Here is a 17152-nt window from a genome sequence, read left to right as displayed (position 1 = left end):
AAGCCCGGCTCTGAAATGGTGCTGTCTGAAGGCACGAAGCTGTTGTGTTCCACAAAAGATCAGGATCTCCTGCAGCTCTGCTTTGGGGAGGGCAAGCAAGACAAGTGAAGCCTGTAGTAAGGCTAGAGGGAGGAATCTTGATCTTAACTGAAATACCCCTTTAGCATTAAAGTATTTTATTCATATGATACTTTTACTGTTCTCTGCAGTGCAGTGAAAATTGAGCCACAGTGACCTATGCAGGGCCTTCACAAGGCCACAGTCGGGTCTCTGCAGACAGCTCTGCAGCCTCTCTGAGCTGGAGGGGGAGGAAAAGGACCCATGTACTACTTGGTAGGGACATTTTGGTGCTGAGCTGGAGGCACATTGATGTCAGGGGGCTTTGCTGAGCCGTGCCTGTGAAGCACCTCAAGTTGATGTTCCCAAAGCATTTGGATCCACCCAGGAGATCTTCAAAGAGCGTGAAGGTTTCTTCTTCTATCTGAGATCCAGCCTGAGCATTGGCTCTTGCAGGCTTGTTAGCATATGCACAAGCCTTAGTAAGAAGGAAGGCTGTCCCTATTGTGAGGATAGCAGCAGCACTAATACAAACCAGCCTTTCCAGCATAACCCAGTTTGCAGAACCCTGTGATGAACTGCAGCTTGCAGTGTAAGCTGTAACAGGGCAATGTCCCATCAGGGAATAGCTGGTTGCCACATGGAGAGAGGTCTCTAGGGAGATGCGGGGGGAGCTGAGCTGCCTGTAATCTTCAAGTAATGTCATTTCTCATGCAACTGAGGCAGTAGCTCAGCTGCATTACTAACTTGCCCTCTTTCTGCACTGCCAATGCAGTGAAATGCACTCTCAGTGTCCGTTCAAGCCTTGGACTCTTCCAAGACCTACCCAAAAATGCCATTCAAGGAAGAAGCTCTCTTTCTGGACTGTACTCGGGCCTTCTTTTCATAAAGCAGATCACTGGTGCCCCTTTTTGGTTTGCGTTGAGTTGATCACCAAGCAGAAAAGCCTCTCTGCTACCACTTGGTCTGCGTGCCATCAAGGGGCCAGACTGGTTGGTGCTATTTTCCTCTAGACATAGAGGTGAGCATCACCTCTTCTCCGTATTCTTTGCTGTGGGTAAGTGTGGCCTGAGTTTTGTCTGTGAATATCCTTTCAAATCCTGGGTTTCTCTGAACACTTATATACGTTCCCAAGAACTTTTCAGACTAGATCTCTAGCTTCTCTTCTGATTAAGTTATCATAACCCTACACAAAATACACTCCCACGTGCAGCTGGACCTTGGGGCTCAGTGATGGGTTGAATGCTAAAGATGTGCACTTTTTCAATCCTTGTTTATTCATCCCTTCACTCCGCAGGTTGTGTGGGCTCCAGAGCAGCACTGTTGAGGAAGGGGGGTTGTAGTTTTCCAGTGTACGCAGGCATCACCACACCCGCATGGGGAGTTGGAGGTGGAAAGGACCTGCTCCATGCTTTCACTGGTAGTCTGGCCAAGCAGGCAGAGAGGAGCACGGATGCATATGTCTGCATGGATTGGGGGTGATGGAGTCTATGGAGGCATGAGGCAGCCAGGAGAGAAACCATGAAACCAGAAGATCCTTGATGCACTGTCCATAGCTCCACCACCCTATCCCTCCCTTCAGACTGAAAGAGAAGCTAAAGCAGTTTTAAATCATTCACCCATACTCCTATAAAGGAAATACTTTAATTTCTTAGCTTTCAAGTCAATACAAAAATCTATATTAGCAGCCCAGTGATGTGTCATGGTGATGGAGAGGTCTTGTTTTTCACAGACAGGATTTACAAGGAGCATTGGCTGGCTTTGTGTCTTCCCAGCAGAGCTAGGAGGTTGCATATCGTGTTTAACATGTAACTTCTGTTTTCCCACAGGCATCTAAATATCCAGTAGAACTGCTGAGATGTTCCGACAAGCCTTTTTTTCCACTCTCCTTTGTGTGGCTCTGGTTCCTCTCCATGCTCAGTTTAATGGGGATCCTGGAGATGTCACTTCTACCTCCTGTGCAGGTATTTAACCAGATAATTTGGGTGTCTCTCTCCTTTGTAGGCAGCAGTTTCACCGAAAACAATGGCCATGCTCAGTTGTAGAGTCCGCTCACACAGAACTGACAGTGGCACGTCTCACCTCTCCTGTCCCTTCCCTGTCACAGGCAGTGCCCTGTGATAGCAATCCATCTGTAGGGAACACTGTCCTCCACCGAAACCCCCCTTCCTGGGTTTGCACTGGAGTGAGGAGAGGTGGAGATTGAAAAGCCTGGGGTCGGCCAGTGGCGGCTTCTCCCAGCTGCTGCAGTAACAAATACCAGCCAGTCTCCAGAGCTCAGCTCTGTTCCTGATGTCAGAAAATTGTCCGCTTTGACAATTTCAGCACTTTTCAGTTGCAGTGCAGATGAGGTGATGTATGTGCCCAGCCTGACTTTTTTAAAAAAAAAGGGTGAGATTTTCATGATTGCTTCAGCACTCAGCATATCTTAGGATTTTGAAGTTCTGGGCACTGGAGAGTCATCCGATCCAAACACAGATGTTACTGCTAGTGCTAGGTGGGACTGGTGGTTTTTCCAGTATCGCACTTGAGTATGATCTTTTTGAAAATGTTTAGAAATCAGAGAGCAAGCAGCAGCCTAGCAGGCAAGCAGAGCAAAAGTCATACCCTTGCTCTTCTTCATTCGAATCTGGCACTCAGACCTCAGTTTCCTCATTTACTCCAACCCAGGTGGGAACAAATTAGTAAAGTTAGCCATTAGTAAAAGCTGCAACACCCTCGCAGGAAGCTGACTTTCAAGCCTCGTGCTGTTGTTTGCTCTCTTCACAAATCCATGTGCTGCTCTCTATACGCTGTCTATATATGCTTCTCGGTCCAGCTTTCTGAGGGACAGTGAAGGGGGTGCAGTGATGAGTGAAGTGCTCTGACATGATTTGAGTAAATGTCTCCATGTAGAAAAGAGGAACTGCCCCATCAACGTGTACTTCATCATTGACACCTCGGAGAGCATTGCCCTGCAGACTGTGCCTATTCAGAGCCTCGTGGATCAAATGAAGAAATTCATCCCTGAGTTCATCAATAAACTGGAGAGTGAGCTCTACCAGAACCAAGTCTACATCACTTGGCAGTTTGGTGGACTTCATTACTCAGACGTGGTGGAAATTTACAGCCCTTTAACGAGCAGCAAAGACATATACCTCCCCAGGCTGTATGCTATCAACTACCTTGGCCGAGGCACCTTCACGGACTGCGCTATCTCCAACATGACAGAGCAGATCCAGACCCAGATGGCCTCAGGTGTGAACTTTGCAATAGTCATCACCGATGGCCATGTCACTGGCAGCCCCTGTGGGGGGATGAAGATGCAGGCTGAGAGGGCGCGAGACATGGGGATCAAGCTCTTCGCAGTGGCCCCCAGCAAGAACGTCTACGAGCAGGGGCTGCGGGAGATTGCCAATCTGCCCCACGAGCTGTACCGCAACAACTATGCCATCACGCAGAAAGACACCCTGGACATCGATATGAATACCATTGACAGGATAATCCAGGCTATGGTACGGCATGCCCCCTGGGGTGCAGGGACTATAAGGGGGGACAAGAGAAGCAGCGCATGGATGGGGGGGAGGTGCTTTCTGAGCAGCCCCACGGTGGGTTTTGGCAGGGCTCTAGAGAGCACCTCTACCCAGGAAAAGCCTCCATTTTCCTCCTCTTTTTTTACGTCCTTTCAGCACTTATGGGCCAAAGGGAGTCTCAGCACCTCTGGCTTCTCTAGTCAGGTGCTCAACCAACACTCCCTGGTTTGTGCCTCTGTTCCCGGCATGTCTGGGCAGGCTGCCACCCTAGTGCCGGCTCTGGCTGAAGGCCAGACCCATACCCCAGCCTGGTCCCCACCCAGGGGTGCGTGGAAGAATGCGCAGCACTGAGGTATGGGCTCACCATCAGCATGGTCTTTGAAGCCCCACCTGTGAGACAGTGTTAACCAAGGACTCTGCTGGGAACATCTTTAAAGTCATGGGACCTTTACCACCTCCTCTCCCTTGAAGTCATGCACACTTCGAGGGTGCGATGCTGTTTTTCTCTAGGGAATGACCACCTTAACTGATTATGTTCTTCCTCTTTTGTCCTTTGCAGAAACATGAAGCCTACGGAGAGGTGAGTGAGCAGCATCTCCTACACTGTTGCCACATGACACAGATTTAAGTTGCCGCACTTACAGAAGACCAGCTCGTGCCCCGAAGCAGCAGGGCAGGTTTTGCAGCGAGCTGCATGGGATGGGGCTCTGCCCACCTGTGGATCCCTGCAGAGCCTGGGGGCCTGTCCCCTTACCCAGTGGTTAAAATGGCATACTGGACTTTTCATTCTTTGCCTCCCCCTCACCTGCAATGAATTCAGGTCTATTGAACAGACCCATTTCATCACTTCGGAGGCACGTTTTGTAGGTGCTGTACAAGCTGAAGCTCCTGCCCTGCTGGTATCACGCAGACAGGGATTGGCATACATAGGGAGGAGTGTGTGGAGCAATACTCCAGAGGGCATGCACATCCCCTGATCGCCCCAGAAGAGCAAGCCCACACCACCTCGCCTGACACTTAGCAGTCTTGTTCTTTCAGTTTAGGCCCAGAGCCAAGCCATAATGAATGTGCTTGTGGCAACTTTCTGCTTTTAATTTATGGGCAGCGTTTTTCTGCCTGCTTGTTGCTGTCCCGATTCTGACCCAGCTGGAGCCACAGTAGCTTTCGGCACTGTGGCCACAGGGAGAGGTGTGTGGAGAGCCGTGGTGCAGAGCTGAGCTTCAGGTGCACGCTGGCTCAGCACACAGAGCAGCCACCACGTGGCTTTATAAACCACCTCCTGTTTATTTTGTTTTATTTCAGTGCTACAAGATGAGCTGCCTGGAGATTGCAGGTCCACCTGGTCCCAAAGGATACCGAGGGCAGAAGGTATGTCGCCCTAACCTGTGGGAAGAGAATAATGCCAGTGCCTGCCACAGACACTGTAGGATGCCCCAGATCCCACCTCAGGCATAGCCCCCAGGTGGGATATAACTCCCCAGCATCTATCTTGGCCCTGGGAGACTGCCATGCTGCAGTGAATGGAGCACACAGCCAGCACCAGTGTGTCCTCATGTCCGTGCTGAGGCTGATGCATTGACATCAGTGCAGAGAGGCATCCGAGCATCAGCTGTGCCAGCCACAGCCAGCACCTTCAGTGCCTGAGGGCAACAGGAGTCAGGCAGCAGTTGTCTCTGACTGTCCCACCATCACAAGCAGAGCTCTCAGGTGTGCAGGGTGTCCCACCCTCCTGTGTGCACCCCTCCCCATACAGTCTTTCCCTGACTTCCCCAGAATAAAGCAGGTCCCACTCCACTGACACGCTGCCCCAGGCTCTGTAGGAGCAGTCACAGTGAGCCTGATGCTCCCAGAAACTGCCGTTTTCTCAGTCAGCACCAAGTCCGGACTTATGTTTGTTTTTTTCTTTCCTTAGGGTGCAAAGGGGAACATGGGTGAGCCAGGCTCCCCTGGGCTGAAGGGACGACAGGTGAGTTGTGGAAAGTCCTGTCCCCCCTGCCGCAGCCAGTGGTGCTGCCCTTGCATTAGCTGGGGCCAAATCTCTACCGCGCTCAAGCTAACTCTCCACGTCTTCTTCTTAAGGGTGACCCAGGTATTGAAGGTCCGATTGGATACCCTGGTCCCAAGGTAAGAATCCTATAGCCAGTGGCTGAGCTCTTTGCATTTGTTGATCTTTGGTAAAGCAGGGGGAGCTCTGCTTTTTCCCCTCACCTGCCCATTTCGCACCCCAGACCCCCAGAGCTCCACTGCCTTCACTCCTGCCGATGGGCAGGCACTAACACAGCATTTTTCTTCTTTTCTTCTTGTCTAGGGTGTCCCGGGGCTGAAAGGAGAGAAGGTGAGAAAGAAGAGACTGAAAGGACGTCTGGGTGCTTGGCAGAGGACACACACATTTCTGTTACAAAGAGGGAGAGTTTAGCTGTAATGAGGAGAATAACAACCCTATTAATGTGTCATTGCAGACTTTCAGGGGCATCTCAAAGCCTGTCTCCTTCAGGCATTGCTGATGATCTTGTGAAGTGTTGATGTTTTTACCAAGCTAAACAGGAGGGAGGGCTGTAGGCAGACTGGCTGACTCTTGTTCTCTTCTTCCCCCAGGGAGAGATTGGATCTGATGGACGGAGGGTAAGAAAGGACATTTTCTAACTTGCATGTTGTTCCAGCTACCAACCCTTCAGTGTGTGTTAACATGTCACTGATCCCTCTTCTTCTCCTCATTGATCCCAGGGTGCCGCTGGTTTGGCAGGCAGGAACGGCACTGATGGACAGAAGGTAACAGCACCGGGAGCACCCTGTAATGTTGCTCCTGATGTTTCATTGTTTTACCCTGCCTGGTCCCCACAGGTTGTTCTGTTCATCTCATCCCACACGGTAGCTTTTTGTTCTGACCGGGGTTTCTGTGAAGTTTTTTGCACATCATTCTGCATGGCCTGTAGAAATATTTGAGCTGGCTGGAGATGCATTAATTCAGGTCACAGAAGCGCTAGCCCTTCGTCAGCAAGCTCTGGGCAGGAACGAGATGTGTAACCCGGGGTGTGCTCCTGCTGCAGGAGGGGATACAGCCAGATCATCCGGGTGTAGATATCTGTCTTGAGTGTTAGTGACCCCTACAGGACACACACACACACAGAGTGTTCCGCAGAAATTTGCTTTCCAAGGCACTTCGTCACAGAATCCAAAATCTCATCTCTAAGCTACTGCTTGTCCTTAATATTAAAGCCCTAAAGCCAGGTCCAAGTACCTTGTAGCAGCCCCTGAAATCCTCTGACCCCTCTATGGTGAGTGTAGATGGACACAACCCCCTTAGATCTGTGTGCCGTGCAGATGTGCCGCAGGGGGACAGCCTAGCCCGAGGTGGCCAGGCTTCAGCTGGCTTTGTCTGCTGCCCAGCACGCGTTGGGTTGGCTCTCAGCGCTTTCTTACATGCTCAGCCAAGTACATCTGTGAGATAACGCCTCCAACGCCTGCTGAAGCTCTAAAACACCAGCGTCCTTCAGCCCCCACCACTCTCTAGCCGAGGCGAGCTGCCTAAGCACTACGGGCAAAGCTGTTTTAGGGTGCAGAGCCCGGCAGTCACAGCTCCCACAGCATCCGCCGGGCAGCGGGGTTACCGCAATGAGCTGCTCTGGCGCAACGTGCACGGCAAAGGACCAGCGCAATCGTGGACGTGAGTGACTGCCAAATCTAGCCTCAAGGGATGTGTCCATCACCCAGGGCACGTGTGTGGGATGAACATGCTTGAATTCCCACCAACACCCATGCTGGAGCTACTTTGTCCTCCTCCCTTTGCTTCTGCATAGCACACTCCTGTTTAAGGAATACACTTGCTATTTATTCTCTAGCTAATGACAGGTATGGTCAGCAGATGATGTTAAAACTCAGTAACTTAACAAGAAAAGCCGTATTTTCCCTTCAGACACCTACAGCTTCTCTTTCTTCTTTTGAATGCTATCTCTCCAGGGCAAGCTGGGGAGAATTGGACCACCGGGCTGCAAGGGAGACCCCGGTGACAAGGTAGGAATGCTTTACTCTTTCATTCAGCACATCAGTTGTGTAGCTGCTGAATCAGTTGCACATTTATAAGGATGGCCAACGAAAGGTTACTGGCCCATTTTCCTACAGATTGCATGATCTGATCCTAGGCCTGGGATCCCCAGAATGGGGAGCACAGCCTGATTGGGTTTGTGCCTCCTTTCCGTGGGCGACTAAGCTGGGATCCCCCAGCATCCATCCCCTCCACATGGAGAGGAGGAGCTGCTCCTTTTGTCATCACCAGCAGCAAGGAAACACTGTTTTAGTCTCCAGAACAACTTTCTAAGCCAATTGACTTTTTTTGCAGGAAAAGTGTATATTGTTGCCACTGCAAAATGTGTGGTTCTTTGTCCTTTCCCTCCCTAGGGCCCTGATGGCTACCCAGGAGATGCAGGAGACCAAGGTGAAAGAGGAGATGAAGGCATAAAGGTACAAGTGCTCTGAGCAGCAAGCAGAGCGTGTGGGCCGAGGCCATGGGCAGGGACAGCTGCCTGTGTTTACTCTTAAATCCATCGCTACTCATGGAGCCCGCAGGCTCTGGGGTGTGGATCCCATCACCAGAGACAGGAGCTGAGGAAAGAGCCTTGCTGGCGCTGCTCCTTGGGCTCCTCATGGTGCACGTCAGTGGTACATGGCAACATGTTGCTGATGCAGGCAATGACTGTTGTTCTCTGGCTGTTTCAGGGAGATCCTGGCCGACCTGGTCGCAGCGGACCCCCAGGACCTCCAGGAGAAAAAGGAAGCCCGGTAGGTTCATGCAACGTTCAGATGTCTCCAGTGTCTTACTGAGGTCTGCTCCATGCAGCGTGGAGCTGGGGCGGTATCAGCTGCAGCACAAAGGTGACTGCTTGCCAAGGCATCCTGGTGATTCTGAAAATTAGCCCACTGGCATGGAGAAAGAACAAGCCTCTGGGTGGCCAAATGAGCTTTCCTGTCATGTGTGTCCCCACCAGTACATTTTGTAGGCAACAGGAGAAGGGACTGCGCAACATCCCTGCAGCTGCCCAGAGCCAAATAAATATGGGTTTTGAGCAGAGAAAAGCAAGCAAAATACACTTAGGAGGATTTACATTCCTAGCTGATCCATTGCACTGCATCTTTCCTCCTTTTCCCATCATCTCCTGGGTAGAAAGGCCCTGTTTGGCTGTGATTTCCCCTACTACAGTTTCATGACTTCCTCAGTGTTTGTGGCCATGCCAGTGTTTGCAGGCTGTTTCTATTCATGTGAGTAAAAGTTAATGATGAATTTCTCAGAGATCTAACACAGGCTTTGCCCACTGTACTTGACCTTACAGCCCAAGGTTGCTATGCTGATGGCCAGTTATTTCAGAGGTAGTGGAGGAGGCTGAAGTAACCCTCCAGCTTTAGGCAGGGCTGGACAGATGCTGTAAGGAAGAGCTGACAAGCCTTTGCACTGGGTGATGGAGGAAAGGTGACACAGCATCACGCTGCTCCAAGGCTGGAGCCTGTGCACATAGCATTGACATATAGGCATGGCGGGTGCGTGGAAGTATAAATTCTGTGCTCATACACTCCTCTCCTCAAGGGTGGACTGCTTGGCACAGGAGAAGAGGTGCACGTGTGCACCTTGACCTCTCTTCTGACAAATTGTGTTTCTTTTTCTTCTCCAAGGGACTTCCAGGCAACCCTGGAGCTCAAGGGCCTGCTGGAAGCAAGGGAAGCAAAGGTGAACCAGGACCTCCTGGACCCAAAGGAGAGCCTGTAAGTGTCTGAATAAGTCCCTGGACAGTGGGCACACCACAGGAGCCTGATGCAGTTTCATGGATGAGCACTGAGAAAGTCCCCTGTTTAGCCTGCCTGCCCTGCCTTCTGCATCCCAAAAGATGGATGTGCAGATGCAGATCCCCTTGTCTCCGCCATCTTCATAGAGCAGTACTTCCATAATCCCAAGCCTGATGTTGACCATTTCACCTTAGAGAAGCATCCTGTATTCCCACACAACCACAAATGCCTCTGTGGATGCCCAGGGACACTTTGGTTGCAAGGTCCCCAAACTGCTGCCTTCTTGCAGGAGCTCACAGAGTGGAGATCTGGTGGCCATTAAGGCAGAGCTGTCTGAAAAGGGCAGTGTCATGACATCAATTTTGCCACACAGACTCAAGCTAATGTGGTGGGCCACTGCAAAATTTGGGGAGCAGGTGAGAGGCGATGTTCCTTGGCAGAACACAGCAGCACAGCTCCACCAGCACCAAGAGGCCAGAGGCCAGCTGGCTTGTGCCCTTGTGCAAGATCCAGTGGGGAAAGCAACGCTGGATGAGCTGGAAGTACAGCAGAGTGTTTAACCCTCAGGGAATGAACCACCAGTGTTTGTGGTCACTGCAGTGACCACCCCACTGATAGAATAGTCTGGCTGTGGCTTCCCAAAAGCCAAAGGCAAGATCTCAAGCAGTGTCAGCGTGGCATCCCCGCTGCCCTGCTGCCAGGTGCATGCTCGCTAAGGGGGCAAGGAGAAGTCTCTTGGGTCGGGTGGGAGAAGGCAAGGCAGCCAGGTGTCATCCATCCGGTAGCATCCACCTTTGCATCCCATTTATGTAACTTTCTGTGTCTGCCAAGGGTCGACGTGGAGATCCAGGGACGAAAGGCAGCAAAGGCACTCCCGGGGGCAAAGGAGAAAGGGTAAGTAAAGCACCTGCCCAGACTATTGCAAATGAGCCCAAGATGCACGGGGCTGGTGTGTGTGATGCGCCACTGCCCAGCCACGAAGTATCCAGCACCAGAGCTGGGAATAGCAGATCCCAGTGGGCTCTGCGTGGGTGCTCTGCTCCCACTGTGCCTGCTGTCTGCCCTGATGCCAGCAGGTACAGCCTCCTCTTCCAGGGCTTGATCCAGAGAGGCGATGAAGGGCAGCAAAGCTGAAGGCTAAGAGACCTGTTCAGAGGGCACACTGCCCTACACTGTGTTTCAAGCCGAAAAATGCCAGATTTGAGGATGGCATCATGCCTCCTCACTCCAAGGAGCAGTGCCACGTACACAAACAACACTGGAGACATCCCTGACCAGGAATAATATCTTTGCCCTCCTCACAGGGAGATCCTGGTCCTGAAGGTCCCCGTGGCCTGCCTGGCGAGGTTGGAAGCAAAGGAGCAAGGGTAAGCCTGGAGCAGGGGTTAGTGACAGCCAGGAGGGAAGGAGAGTGCTGCTGCCATCCAGGGCAGCTCACTTGTATTTCCTCCTCGTGCACACCTGCCTCCATATGTTCTTGCATCTTTCTTTGTTTTGCAGGGAGACCAAGGACTGCCAGGTCCCCGAGGCCCTTCAGGTGCCGTGGGAGAGCCAGGCAAGATAGTAAGTCATCCTCGGGCATCTGTGTAACCATCTCCTCCTCCTGCAGCGAGAGCTTGCCCTGCTGACATAAGCTGGCTGCACTGTCCCTCCTGAGGGAAGCCTGCCTGACCTTGTCTCAGGGATGCTCAAAAATTAGCCCAGAGGCCCCTGGCTAGCTCTTCCTGGGGCAAGGAGAAACTGCAGGAGCCAGGAGTCCCTGCTTCTCCATCACTCCAGTCCCAGGCATTCCCATGACAACATGGAAGGGAACACATCAGAGCGGGTCATGGGGTGAGGAAAGCTTGGACTCCCTGGGCTCCCATTTGTCCTGGGCTGGATGTCAGTCCAGCACCCCACAGTAGTGCCGTGACATCCATGTGGCTCTATGGGATGCAGGAACCCAAGTGCTGGATCAGGCACTGTCACAGAAACCTCATCAGGAGGGGATATGGTCCTGCAGCATCATGTCAAGAGCTGGTTTTTCCAGCACAGTCCCCTGTGCGGCCAGGGAAGCCACAGGGAACGTCCTCACCTATTTCCTCCACTGTCCTACAGGGATCACGTGGGGACCCTGGTGACTTGGGCCCAAGAGGTGATGCTGGACCACCAGGACCAAAGGTAAAGTACCTGAATGCAACTCCACATTTGAAAGGGTATTTTGGTGTGCTATTTTTTTATAAAAAAGAAAAAAGAAAAAAAAAAGAAAAAGAAAAAGACGGTTTCCACTGAAAAACTTGCATGCCTCAGAAATGGAATGGCTCAAATCTGGGCATCCCTATGGGGCAGAGATGTAGGTCTTGCTGTGGCCGAGGCAGCTCTGTTTACACCCCTTACCCTGCACAGATTCAGGGGTGTCCCCGGCATGTGACATCCCCAAGACCCTGCAAAACCTTGCTTCACACAGCCAGTCCCAATGTTTCAGGGCCAGCTGAAAGAAGGTGGTGTCTCACCGCAAGAGAAGATGAAACCAGTTCTGACTGTCACTGGCATCGCCAGGTCAGGAGGACTGGGTTTGGTTTCTGATGGGTCATTTTTTTCTACCAAAGGGTGACAGAGGCAGACCTGGCTTTAGCTACCCCGGACCCAGAGGACCACAGGTATGTGTGCCTCATCCAGTGCACATGCGTGTACTGTGGAAACCTGTTTCGGTGGAGATTGCTGTTGGAGCTGGGTAGCCTGGGAGTAAAGAGAAGGAGGAGAAAAAATGATCGGGGTCACAAAAACGTGGAGCCCACCAAGCGGGTGAGGGGGTTGAACACTGGGACTGAACCTGCCTCACGGCAGAGGTGCTAGGGACCCCAGCCTCGGCAGAGGTGCTGGGGAGGTGGCTGCACCCACCACCCCAACCATCGGCCCAAAGCTACACCTGCTGTTCGGCTTTGCGTCCCTCGCTGCAGACTTCGGATGGATGTGTGCACAGTGTGGGGCTGGTGCTGTTTGGGTGCTGACCCCTCCCTCCTGTCCCTTCACAGGGTGACAAAGGTGAGAAGGGACTGCCAGGACCCAAGGTGAGTGTGTTTGTCTGCGTTGCCTGTTTCTTGTGCTGACTGAAATGCTGAGCAGTTGTTGCCCGACCCTCCAGGTGCATGGCCGAGGAGCCTGTCCTGCCGGCAGCTGCCCTGGCTGTTCCCTGCAGCTGCGGAGCCTGGGTGTATCTCCCAAGCCCAACTGCTTTTGAAACCATCTGAAATATGTTTTGCAAAACTTCTTGATTCTTAGTTAACGCCTATGTAAACACTGTTTCTTTAATCTGCACTGAGCTGCCAGTTTACGGGGTGCTCTCCCAGGCCAGGCAGGCGTGTTTTTGACAGGCTCATAGTGGTAGTGCCTCTGCCTGAGCACATCCAGATGTGCTCCATGCCGGATCTGTTTCTCCTTCCTTCGAGCAGGGAGGAAGAGGTGAGGTTGGACCAAAAGGACTGCAAGGGACCAAAGGCGAGAAGGGGGAACCGGTAAGCAGACTTCCCGTACTGCCCACAGGGTCAGCGTCCCCCTCCCACACCTCTGCGCGGTGTGCTGGGGATGGGGCTGCCCGCTCTCCTTGCCCACCCCGTGCCCCCAGGCTCAGCGGTGGCAGGCTGGTGACCGTGCTTAGCAGAGCTGTGTCTGACAAGGGGGTCAAGAGGAGCCCTGAACACCAGCAGCTGCATCGCCATCCTTGCTGGAGAAATATTTGATCCTTCTTTGCTTCTTCCCCAGGGTGACCCTGGCCCAGGAGGTGAGCCTGGACCCCGTGGTCCAACTGGTGAACCTGGCCCTGAGGTACGGTACCGTGCCATTGTGTCTGAGCAGATGCTGCAGCTCCCTCCTCCCCTCCCCACTTCTCCATGATGCTTTAAAGCCCAGAGGATCCCAGTGAGCAAGCCCTGCAGCAGGGCTTGCTGGAGGCAACACAAGTTGCCAGATGTGTCTGCTGGCTCCCAGCAAGGGTTTCCTACCCTTCCCGTGACAGACCCCTGCAAAACCGCACATTTTTGATGGCTCTGACATCTAGTTCCCAAAAAGGGAACTCACGGTAAAACTGTGCCTGAAATCCCTGTGTTTTTCTTACAGGGGACCGCTGGCCCACCAGGAGACCCTGGCCTGACTGTAAGTAGCACTGCTCTGCAGCCCCCCTGCTCTTTCTCCTTGGGCAACCATGGCTTTGCTGTGCACAGCCTGAGAACGAAACGGGGCATCAGGTCCTGCCGCTGCCTGGTGGAGTGGCCTGTGGCATCCCATGGGAGCCAAAGAAAGAGGGGAGGGGGTCGGCTGGGTGGGAAAGGCTCTCCTTTCCCTTAGAGGGGATGGATGCTGTGTAAGGGGAGGGGGGCATTCACCCTGCACCTCTTTGCTGGCAGGACTGCGATGTGATGACCTACGTGCGAGAGACGTGCGGATGCTGTGGTGAGCAGATCATCAGCTCTCCTCAGGGCAGGGGAACGACCACTCGAGGGATGGGGAGGGGGGGTCACCAGAGGCTGGCTCCTTCACAGCTCTGCCCTGTGAGCTGCCCTTTGCACTGAGCCGCCAGCACGGTGGGCTCTTTGCCGCTCTGCACCCTGCAGAGGAGACACCACGGGAAGTCCATCCTGCCCACCCCAGCCCCAGCCCACCCACTAAGTGTGATGGCACTGATGGGACAGCCTGGCTTACCTCCCAGAATCTAGCTTTGCCATCGCAAGAGCAGTGAGCTATAACGTAGAGTCGCATGGTCCAGATGATAGGATGAAGCGTATTACACAGTGTGATTAAAAAGGTTTCTTTTGATACACATTGACAGAAAGATGCATGTAAGATCCTCCGTACGCTGCTGCTGTGGGCAACACCATAAACCCTGTCGATGCTTGGTGTGATGCTAACTGTCTCTGTCTTCCCATAGATGGTCTCTTCTGCCTTGTTGGCTCTTTTCCCCACCATCATTGACCTTTGTGCTTTCCTCTTTCTGTCCCTCTCCCCAGACTGTGAGAAGCGCTGCGGTGCCCTGGACATCATGTTCGTCATAGACAGCTCGGAGAGTATTGGCTACACCAACTTCACCCTGGAGAAAAATTTTGTTGTCAACGTGGTCAGCCGGCTGGGCTCTATTGCCAAGGACCCCAAGTCGCAGACAGGTCTGGGCTGTGTGGGGACAGAGTGGGACATGGGAAAACTCAAAGGGTCTTGAATCCCTCCAGCATCCATGTTTGTCTGTATCTGCCCTGGGCTGCAATCCATCTGTCCAGCATTTTTGCTGCAGTTTCTGCTCTTCCCTCTTTCCTTCCCAGCTTTGTAGGCCAGGCAGGCAGCTCTTTGCTGGTATGAAAGTTTGCTGAATTTCCCCACTTTTCCCTGAGGATGCAAAGCCAAGTAATGTGACCCTTCACCGGCAGGTGCCCGTGTCGGAGTGGTGCAGTACAGTCACGAGGGGACCTTCGAAGCCATCAAGCTTGATGATGAGCGCATCGATTCACTGTCAAGCTTCAAGGAGGCAGTGAAGCGCCTGGAGTGGATTGCGGGAGGCACCTGGACACCATCTGCTCTCCAGTTTGCCTACAACAAGCTCATCAAGGAAAGCAGGCGAGAAAAAGCCCAAGTGTTTGCTGTGGTGATCACGGATGGGCGCTATGACCCCAGGGATGATGACAAGAACCTAGGGGCTCTTTGCGGTAGAGATGTGGTTGTCAACACCATTGGCATTGGAGACATGTTTGATCAGCCAGAACAGAGTGAGACCCTGGTCTCCATTGCCTGCAATGAACCCCAGCGAGTCCAGAAGATGAGGCTCTTCTCAGACCTGGTGGCAGAAGAATTCATTGACAAGATGGAGGACGTGCTCTGCCCAGGTCTGCACCTTTCCTTGCACAGTTCTGACTGGAACTGGAGTTTTCACCCCCAGGGTTTGGGGTTGGGGGGCATATATGGTGCATTGCAACGATTGTAGAGATGCTGTGCCCTAGCAGGTTGGCCAGTAGCTCATAAGCTGGGTCATTCATGGTGGGGGCTGACCTTTATGTAGCTCTGGGTAAGCAGTCCTGCCTCAGATATGGGCCAGCCTTTTGGGGCAGCCCTTTGGAGTCCTTTCCCCTTTAGAGACCTCACCCTGCCACCCCAACTGTGCAAGCCTTGAGGGGGGGTGGCAGCATGTCACTCAGTTTTCCCTGTTTCTTTTCCTTCCAGATCCACAGATCGTCTGCCCTGAGCTGCCTTGTCAAACAGGTAAACTTTACAAGTAGCTTCATGCCATCTGCACGAAGGGATGGGGGAGAGTGCACATGGCTCGGGAGTGGGAAGAGGGTGTGCAGCCCTGTTCATTCCCTTTGGATGGCAGGAGTTCGGGATATAGTGTTACTTTACATGAGGAGAGGCTCCAGGGTTTCATCTCCTGCTCTTTTTGTGTCTCTCTGAGTTCTCTGCACAGGTAGGTACAAGTGCACCATGTTAGTGCACTAGCATGGCTCAGCCCTGATATTTCTCCCTGTCCCACCAAATTTTGACCTTCAAACTCAGCAATTAATTTCTCAGTTGTTCCATGTTTCTATTATACATGAAGTCAAAAGCCCCTTGCTAAACTCTCCCACCCATGTGACCTTTGAAATGCAGAGCCCACCCTGCAGCACTGGGCAGGATGCTCTGCGGGAGTGACAAGGACAGAGCAGGGGGTAGGGGACCATTTGGAAAATGACACCATAGTGGACCCAAAGCTTTGGCTTCTCTAACACTGGCTGTATTTAATTAACAATTAACTGAGGGTGTTGGATTAAAGGAAAAAGGCTGTAAGGATCCTGCAGTATAAAGGAGACGGCCGCTGCTCGCTGCAGGTAGCTTTACTTGAGCATATTTTGCTTGTTAAAGGCCAGATCTGCAACCTGAATTACTAGCAGTTCCGTCTGTCTGAGTCTTTGTGCCTGTTCAAACACAATAGATGCACTATTTGCTGGTATACACAAAGCTTATAAAGGACAAAGTTTTGCCAGCTCTTGCAATTTTTATCTCTACTCTTGCCGTCAATGTTGCTGTGAAAGACCCCAGCTTCAACTCAGTATTATACAGAATCTCAAATTTCATTTTCAAAGAAGTCCCTTCGTTTCCATACAAAGCAAAGGAAAACTGGTCCCAGGACACTCAGAATCTGAAGACAGGAAAGCTGTAATTACTCCCATCTAAGACATCTCACTAGTATTTTGAGTATTTGCACCTGGCAATGCAGAGCGCACGATGTCCAGCCGTGATGCTGAGCTATCCACACAGGCTCCTCTGGAGTGTCCTCTGAGGAGCTTTGTCCTGCGGATCCATGCACAAGGCGGCGACATCCCCATGCCACACTGGTGACTGCTCGGGTGTCTTCAAAGGTTTGGGTCTTTGCAGCCTCCCTGTTTCTGAGGAGCACTGCAGGAGAGAGACTGACCCAAGCAGTGGTGTGTTCTCCTAGGCTTGGGCCATCAAAGCCCTCCAAAGCAAGGCGAAGCTGGCAGTCCTTTCCCTGTAGTGCACTTGGGTGTTTCTGTTCCTGATGAAAGGTGAGAACAGTTCACTGGTACCTGACAGTCCTGGGGACCAGAAATGGCTTGAGGAAGCATCTGAGAGGGTTCCCTCTTGGGCAAATCCCTCAAGCCATGCCATAGGCAGGCCAGGTCGGGTGCAGGCCCTACACCTGTACCCCCGAGGACATGGGAGTGAGGTGGCTGAGTAGTGTGGGCCTCCTGCAAAAGTGTTGCTACACCCATCTCAGCATGGGCAAAAGATGTCCTGGTGTGCTAGGCCTGGTAGATCAAGTTTTAAGTGATACCCATTCAGGAGCCTTTGGGCAA

The 17152-nt window shown here is 52.4% G+C and overlaps 1 protein-coding gene across 3 annotated transcripts in view; it reads left to right on the top strand.

Moving 5' to 3' along the window:
* COL6A2 (collagen type VI alpha 2 chain) overlaps positions 1-17152 on the top strand; it is a 28404-nt gene that overhangs the window by 2883 nt on the left and 8369 nt on the right. For all 3 annotated transcript variants that reach the window (XM_027797793.2, XM_055718463.1, XM_027797794.2), the window contains exons 2-27: positions 1887-2021; positions 2953-3551; positions 4129-4149; positions 4872-4937; positions 5482-5535; positions 5649-5693; positions 5878-5904; positions 6165-6191; positions 6294-6338; positions 7527-7580; positions 7965-8027; positions 8283-8345; positions 9231-9320; positions 10173-10235; positions 10646-10708; positions 10842-10904; positions 11439-11501; positions 11930-11980; positions 12356-12391; positions 12773-12835; positions 13083-13145; positions 13437-13472; positions 13724-13769; positions 14324-14476; positions 14735-15187; positions 15522-15560. In XM_027797793.2, coding sequence (XP_027653594.2) covers positions 1916-2021; positions 2953-3551; positions 4129-4149; positions 4872-4937; positions 5482-5535; positions 5649-5693; positions 5878-5904; positions 6165-6191; positions 6294-6338; positions 7527-7580; positions 7965-8027; positions 8283-8345; positions 9231-9320; positions 10173-10235; positions 10646-10708; positions 10842-10904; positions 11439-11501; positions 11930-11980; positions 12356-12391; positions 12773-12835; positions 13083-13145; positions 13437-13472; positions 13724-13769; positions 14324-14476; positions 14735-15187; positions 15522-15560 — 2452 coding nt within the window. In that variant the 5' untranslated portion in view covers positions 1887-1915. The remainder of the gene's footprint in view (positions 1-1886; positions 2022-2952; positions 3552-4128; positions 4150-4871; positions 4938-5481; positions 5536-5648; positions 5694-5877; positions 5905-6164; positions 6192-6293; positions 6339-7526; positions 7581-7964; positions 8028-8282; positions 8346-9230; positions 9321-10172; positions 10236-10645; positions 10709-10841; positions 10905-11438; positions 11502-11929; positions 11981-12355; positions 12392-12772; positions 12836-13082; positions 13146-13436; positions 13473-13723; positions 13770-14323; positions 14477-14734; positions 15188-15521; positions 15561-17152) is intronic.

Source organism: Falco cherrug, chromosome 8, assembly GCF_023634085.1.
Source record: "Falco cherrug isolate bFalChe1 chromosome 8, bFalChe1.pri, whole genome shotgun sequence".
NCBI classification, from domain to species: Eukaryota; Metazoa; Chordata; class Aves; order Falconiformes; family Falconidae; genus Falco; species Falco cherrug.
Note: the sequence above shows the minus strand (reverse complement) of the source record. Positions and strands in the feature narration are given on the sequence as shown.